Below are 8,155 nucleotides of genomic sequence, written 5' to 3' on the forward strand. Positions count from 1 at the left end.
CTGTTAGTTACAATAACAATCCGGGCTAGTGTCAGAACATTGAATGTATAGGTATTGACACGTATATATGTTCATTTGGATTCAATGTGCAACTTGGCCAGCCATACATGTTCATTTTCACTCATGGTGTAACCTACTAACTTCTAGAGTATTGGACACCAAAATCAAGGAGAGGATAAAAACTTTGGTGCTATTGTAGTACTGAAGAGTAAGTATTGTTTCTCTCGTAGACAAATATTCCCACAGCTCACAGCACGTCTGTGAACATTTATGTAGGCGATGGCCCCATAAATTTTTTATTAAAAAATGAGGTAGTCATCCAAAGTTCAAATAACAACATTGCTAACCATGAACATCTCTTGGCGACAAGATGAACAGTTTGAGAGCCTAGCTTGAAAAACTATGACCTGTTTGGTAGCTAGGGGATATAGATAATACATCTAGAATTTTGATTATTGTAAACATACAAGAGATACTGCACATGTATACAGTACAATCAGTCTCAAGGGGGATCCACTAGCACATTGCAAAGCCTTCTATCCACCCTCCTACGCTTTTTTTCAGGTTCAGGTGTCTGCAATAAACCAAAAAACGATTGCGCGTTAACTTCAAATTCAAAATAAAATCATCTTCATGTGTAACAATAAAATGCATATAACACCAGTTAAGAAAACTATGCTAGTTCTAAATTCAAATTTTTCTTTTCCTTTACCACTGGTGCACATACTTACAGTATGCCTGATATGGAGATCGATTACTAGTAAATATTGTTTCAACTTAACCACCCAAGCCCCAAAAAAGAGGTACATTAAAATATGCTCTACGGCGTTAATCTCTTTCTAGCTTTACCTCACTGCTAAGTGAATAAGGAACCCGAACCCTTTTAGAGCCATCAGGTAGACGTTTAGAAGGAGATTGGTTTTCCATAGAAGAACATGCATCCCGGACCTGCAAATCATCAAGTATATTTTATATTAGAAATAGGAGGAATAGAGGATATCAAACCAAAGAGGTCAGAGTATGTATGCTTATTCATGAACTGCAAATTTCTTCAAGCTATCTAGTACTTTGGATCCAAAAATAATTCATGAAACTCATGTCACAAAGAGCACATTAATTTATTAATAATGGAGGAAAACATCTGAACAACTGCTTGTTACCTGACTTTGGATAGCCTCGACTAACATATCCTGACAACCTGATGCATGCACATTTTCTAAAGTGGGACACTGAAGAAGCAGCCTCTCTGAACCAATCAATTTAATAAATAATCAATCTCACTATTTTCAAGGAAATTCTGATAAGTTGCATCAAATTTTCAGCTGTTAATTACAAAACAGGGACATGAAATGACTACCTGGAATCAAATTCCTACAAGAATTTAGATTGAGATCATTGAGTTGTGGGCAGTTTAAGTATAGACCCTGCATGATAGTTGAAGAGAAGAAATTGAAGATTAGAAGCCTAAGAAAGAAAATGCAATGCATGTCTTCAATATAATGGAACTTACATCCAAAGAAGTACAACCCCACAAACTGAGTTTCTTTAAACGGCTATGCTTGATGATCAGCTTTTGGTTTATGAGGTGGAGATTAGTGCTGGATGTTTTCTGAGATTCGTCATTTTCATCAGCAGGCAAATTTAAGGAATTAGGATCACATATAGTCATGCCACAGTCCATAAGTTCAAGGAGCGGTAACTGAGCTGTAGCAAACTGAATGCCACCTGAAACATGTCACAGAAGATTAGTAGGCAGAAACTTAAGCAAATATCGACAGTATCAGATATTGATCAACAGGTAATTACTTGAAGTAACATTTGGGCAAAGCGCGAGGAGGAGTCTGGCAAGTGTTTCAGGGAACACATTGCAAATCATTCCAATTCCGCTGTCACTTATGCCAGATCTGTTAAAAATGTATCCATTAGAAAAATACAGAACAGAGGTAGAACTCAAGACACAAACGCATACTTGAAATATATGTTCTTGAATTTACATATAGTCTCTTGACTGCTATCAGATTTTTTTCATCTTCAAGGTATATACACTTTCAGAACTCCAATAGAAAATTTGTTAGCAATTAGAATGGATACAAATGCATACCCACTGAGATCAAGCAATTCTAGATTTGGATAGCTTGACGCAATTGCAGCAACAGATGCATCAGTAATTTCAGATCCAAGAACCAGAGAGAGCATTCGCAGACCCCTGAATATTGTAAACAAATTTTCAGTATGCTTCCCAACAATGTGGATATGCTTGTAAAAGCTATTAACACTGCCTCACTATAGTACAAATTTGGGAGGAAAAAACAGATAAGAATGGCATTTTGACCAATATATAACCTGTCAATCAGTTATAGACTTATAGGATATGGATTTTAGATATACATACAAATTTCGAAATAGAATTAAGACTGGGTCATTGCCTACTTATTATTTCTGTTTACATGAATGCATGTTAGGTGTTATAGTTTTGTTTTCTAGTTTCTTTTCATTTCTCATGTACCATGTGGAGCACACAGCCACAGTATAAAGGTGGACATCCTCCTACATGTTTAGTTCATACACCACAGAAGTGTGAACTCATACTAATAGAAAGTTCAAGGCGTTACACATTACAAACTTTAGTCTTAAATAAGGGAAGGAATTTCAAGATGAATGGATAATACGTATAACAACTGGAAAATAGAGATCAAAATGCCAAAAGATAACAAACCTCAACTGAGCAGCTGTAAGAGCAAGCACAGCAGCATGAGAAAGCCGCACTGAAGCTATATGTATGTTTTGCAATTTCAAGCAGCTTCTTCCCAAACTTTCAATCATTGTTATGAGATCAGTACCATCATCATCTTGGGAAGAAAACTCCAAGGAAATCTCTCTCAACTGGGGACAGTTAAATACCTAACATTTAAAAGCATCTATTAGTAACTACAGTTCACTCAGTATGCATGCTCAGAGGGAATTATCAATTTAAAATCGATCACTCGAGATAAGAAAAGATAATAATCACCATCTTAGAAAGAGAGTGCAGATCAGAGAGCCAAAGTGTAGAAAGACTAGACGAACAGAGGGCAAAACCCCCCAGATTCGAACAGCCTTCCATCTTGAGGCTTTTGAGGCTTCTTTTATCCGCAACAAATCGGCTTAACTCATCCCTGCATTTTCATTGTTGAACAACAGATAAAGCTAATCAGTGAAAAGCAGCATTCTTTGTTTAACCTTCGGTACGCTAATCTAAGCTCCTACCGCATATGAAGGGCTCAAACAACTAGAATCTAGAATGATGAGAATGTAGAAGATTGACCACAAATCATAAATCAAAATTTCTATGAAGGGTGACCGTACAAGACAAAAGTACTGAAGAGCCACAATTACCCCCATAGAACAATGTCAAACACAACTAAAATTCTTGAATCCTATGCAAAACCAATTGGTTTACTGTGGCTTTATCTAATGAATTTCCAGGTCTGACGTTCACATTGTATAAAATTACTACCGCGCGTTAATTGCATTCTCAATTGCTCAGATGTTCAAAACCTAAACTTAATTTCCATACAAATAAAAAATAGGTTAAAAAAATTGTAATAATAAGAGCATGAGTATTACCCATTGATCCGATTCGTCGCAGTATCAAATATACAGATCTCCATACATTCCAAATTAGGGCATGAGAACGCAATGCAAGCCAGCATCGTCGAATCGAAATCACTGCAACATCAGACCAGTTAGATTTACATACAACACAATGAAAAATCCAGAAAAAAAATAGTGCAGCGTAACAAATAGACCATGCGATGACAATCCCATTTTCAAAATCCCTTTATTTCTTGTTCCTTTCATGTAGATTCAGATTCTGCATCGATCTTCACGAACCAACCTATGTTTTCCGATCTACTCTAGCATTGCATTTTAGCACTATATTGAAGTGCAATGTTCCGATTAACAGATTTTAGGTTATACATTTCGATTTTGCTTAATTTCATTCGTTCATTCAAACCACAATCGCAGATCTGGAAGCATCGATCGATTCAAAACAAAATTCCAACACACACACCTTTCCATTCGAAGAGAGAGCCTCACAATCCCTGGACATTTCTGCAACATGGACGCGACGAATCCGACTTGCACATTCGCTGGAACCCTAAGTTTCAGCTCCTCCGCCGCCTTCCAAAGCCTCTTCGCCGTCTCCCTCCAACCTCTACACACCCTCGCCGCCGCCAACAACCCCGCCGGAGGCAGCCTCCTCATCACCTCCCACATAAGACTCACCGGCAACCCGCACGGGTCAATATCCAGATCCATATCCAGATCCTCCTCGTGAAACGAATCTCCATCCGCCACCTCATCCGGCTCCACCAGATCGACCCCGCCAGCGCCACGATCGACAAGATCGTCGAACGATAGCGCGCGGCATAACCGCGACGGCGGCGGCTGACGGAGCGCGGAAGCAGCCGAGGACGGCGCGGAAATCGCCGAGAGAGATGAATCGGTAGGAGTAGCGGCGGTGTCGGAGACTGCGACAGGGGTCTTGATGTTGCAGACGTGACCCTTCTTCGGTTGACCGCATCGGCCGCAGTTGTAACTGCCGCGTCTTTTCCCGCGCTTAGCGTCGGTTGCGGTGGTGGTGTCGCCGCTTGCGGTGGTTAGTGGTGGCGCTGCGGCGGCGATGTGATTGCGTTGCATTTTGTGTGGTTTAGGGAAATGGAGGAAAGTGAGATGATGATGATGAGAGTAAAATATAAGACACAGCGCGGGAGAGTTGGCGCGCTTTTTGTATTGTTTTCGACGAGGCTTGTTTTAATTTTTTTTAAACATTTGTTTAACGTGCTTTGTGGTTTTATTTATACACACTCATGCCTCGTTAATTACTTCAGATTTGGTAATTAATCAACCTTTTTGTTGTAACGTTACCTTCCTTAATCACAAGACGCGTGTAATATCTAAATTCTCTAGTTTGACTAGTTTTTTATGAGTGTTAATGTGATTAAAGTTGTTTGTTTTTTTAGAGTGATTGCAATCTTGGTATTTAAATGCTGTTATTGATAATTATAGCCATCCTTTTCTTTTATTTTTATTTTTTTTGGTTGAATATTGTTTTTTCTTTTGAGATATACGAGTGGGTTGGCAAACGAGGCTTGACATGGTACCGGTTCGTTTGGCCCATTTTTTTGTTATTACGACTTTGAACTCATATTTTAAAAGTGGATAAGCTAAACTAAACTTACATTTTTGTGAGTTTGGCTTAGGTCGGCTCATCAACTCATATTTTGTAGGTTATTTGGTTTAAAACTTCATGATTGCATAACATAATTATTTATAATTGTTTATTGAGTTAAGTAACTCTTATTGATAATTGTATAGTACATCTAGCAAAATTAAGAAAGTTATGTAAGTGTGTAATAGAAAAAAAAAATGACATTTGGCAGATGGTTTGGCATTAACCTTTGCACTTGAAAGTAGCTTTTGAGCATGCATTATAGTTTTTAATAATAAAGGATAATAAATATTTATTTGATATTGTGATCGGTGAGTTTTTCTTATTGAGCTAAGACCTTTAAAGATATTAAATAAGTATAATACTGTGATGATTCTAATTTTTATATTTCACAATGTATAAAAGTGAAAGAATTATTAAAATTACTCATTGAACAACCTTTTTTTATTCCACTACATTATCTAAAATCTAAATGGATCGACCCACAACTTGTCGGTCCGTTAAAATATGGGTTGAATTGAGATTTTAAACACAATTGTTAAAAACGGATTCTGACTAAATCAATTAGTATTTTAGCGGAATGATAAAGGATTGAGTCCATCAGTCCAACCCACCCACCAACCCAAATTGCCACACCTGCGTGTTAATTTCGATCGATGAAATTATTTCTCAACGTTTAGTTAAAAATATAAAACCCAAATAAATGTAAAAAAAAAATTGAAAGTCTAGTCTTCGGAAATTATTACGCTGGCTTACAAAGTAGTAATTGGAAAGGGAAAAACCAAAAATAAATGTACATCACTCCATGATGACTGGGACGAATTTATAGGGGACAAGCATCACTTTGACCCGCTTCATGATTTTAACTTTGAGCAAGGTGAGTAACACTTAATTTAATACATTTTTTTACTCATTTTCTTCTAAATTGTTTGTTGTTTATATATTTTAAAATGGTTGTTGTCGTAGAAATTGAATATTATTTATTACATCTTCTTCCATATATATTCTCGTTTAATATTATATCTCTCATCTATCACCTTTAATATTCACCGATCACAATTTTTATCAATCACTTAACCAATAATTATAATTCTCTCTCTTTATATAACTCAACTTTAAATAGGGGTGTTTTAGTTAAATATTATATCAATCAATTAATGAACTCTTAAACTGTGGACATTACCTTAAACAACAACCATTTTGTAATGGAGGGAGTACTGATTAAAACTAATGTGAGCCCTCCATATTTTTTAGTGAGACTCATATGATTTTGGAGCAATATGGATTAGAACAATTGTTGGGTCCGAGAGAGCAAACTATTGGGCTTGGAACAACAATGTTGAACTCCACCGTACGTTAGAAAGGGTCACTCGTCAAAGAGGCAACTGGGTAGCTTATGTCTGCATGATCAACGAGGGAAAATAACTAAGTCAACAGGCTGTATCCTAGGATTATCGCTCTATGTTGCCCAAGTCAACCAATCACCGTTGCTCGCTCTTTAGGTCGACCAATTCTACCCATTGACTAGCGTCGTCCCCTGTTTAGTCAACCAATTGTATAATGCGAGAGACCCTTAGGGCAAGGAGGTATATCTACCATAAAAAAAGGGGACTTTCGTAGCTCTATATATGTTCAATTTTTCCACCTGAATAAGACTCTAAGTTTTTTGCTCAGTTGTTTTTGTCTTAGACTTTTTATTCTATAACAGATTTAGTGGTGTTCTGATATAAAATCTCAACAGCTACACGCAGCGACAGATCCAGGAATTTAATGTCGTGGGGGCAATATCTACATATAGATTTGTAATGGAGAAAATAAAACATTTACTATTAGAAGTTTGAAATACATCATAATTGTTCCCTACGAGTTTTCATATTTTGAAAACTCTGCACAATTTTTTCATTCTCAACACTATCAAATACATCTTTCTCTATATAAGTAACTAAACAATCATTTAACCATTCATCTCCCATACGATTTCTCATCCGGTTCTTGATGATATTCATAGCGGAGAAAGCGCTTTCAACTGTTGTGGTTGCTACAGGTAGTATCAAAGCTAACTCTATGAGCAAATATACCATTGGATACACAATATGCTTCCTAGTCTCCACAAGCTTTATAGTACGATCACTAATTCCGCTCAATTCTGAAAATGTACAATCAGAGCATATATCCATGAAGTAATTTTCAAGCTGATTATCCAATGCCAAAAGTTCAACCGGAGAAAAATCTGAAGGATAAAAATGAGCCAAACGAATCAATTTTTCCTTATCAAATGAAGCAAATGAGTCTATTAGACTTAAGCATGCTACACAAAGAAGCAACTCAATATTCACTTCAGTAAAATGATTATTCAACTCTTGAACTTGTCGATCAGTCACTTGGTAAAATAATTCAACTTGAAAATGATGCAAATTAGAAACTTTCTCCAAGTTGCGCCTTGATCTTCCTTGTGTTTGAAATGTATCATTCATATTAGGAATGACAACATTGTGTTTTTCACAAAATAATGAAACCCCATCAAGCAAAGAATGCCAAGCATTATCCCTCATAACTTGCAACCTTTGCTTTGACACAATAACTAACTTCATAGCATTTACAATGTCTTGATCACTTCTTTGTAATGCTTTAGATAATTCATCAGTATTCCCTAAAATGTTCTTCATCATGTGCAAGATAAAAACAAATTCAAAAGATTGCATCAAATTCAACAAAGCACATGATTCTCCTCTTTGGTCTAAACTTATGCCATCTTCCTCAACAATTTCAAGCACATCAATCATTGAAGAGAACAAAAAAATTATATTAAGTAATGCACCATAATGTGATTCCCATCTAGTATCTCCTGATTTCTTGATCGTAATTTCTTGATTCAATGCACGACCACTAGAGATCTTGTTGGTGATTTTAGAATCATCAATGTATTTTAGTAGTAATGTG

The 8,155-nt window shown here is 36.5% G+C and overlaps 2 protein-coding genes across 2 annotated transcripts; both read right to left on the minus strand.

Moving 5' to 3' along the window:
• Nucleotides 1-257: 257 nt before the first annotated feature.
• LOC130720540 (F-box/LRR-repeat protein 17) lies at nt 258-4,755 on the minus strand. The gene is made up of 11 exons (XM_057571192.1): nt 4,055-4,755; nt 3,607-3,708; nt 3,011-3,155; nt 2,717-2,901; nt 2,102-2,206; nt 1,807-1,904; nt 1,511-1,725; nt 1,358-1,424; nt 1,161-1,246; nt 850-948; nt 258-574 (listed from the first exon to the last, which is right to left on the minus strand). The coding sequence occupies exons 1-11, from the start codon at nt 4,681-4,683 to the stop codon at nt 503-505; spliced, it is 1,803 nt and encodes a 600-aa protein (XP_057427175.1). The 5' UTR covers nt 4,684-4,755; the 3' UTR covers nt 258-502.
• A 2,307-nt stretch (nt 4,756-7,062) lies between these two features.
• On the minus strand, nt 7,063-7,998 carry LOC130719620 (uncharacterized). The gene has a single exon (XM_057570238.1). The coding sequence runs from the start codon at nt 7,996-7,998 to the stop codon at nt 7,063-7,065; it is 936 nt and encodes a 311-aa protein (XP_057426221.1).
• Nucleotides 7,999-8,155: the final 157 nt, after the last annotated feature.

Source organism: Lotus japonicus, chromosome 5, assembly GCF_012489685.1.
Source record: "Lotus japonicus ecotype B-129 chromosome 5, LjGifu_v1.2".
NCBI classification, from domain to species: Eukaryota; Viridiplantae; Streptophyta; class Magnoliopsida; order Fabales; family Fabaceae; genus Lotus; species Lotus japonicus.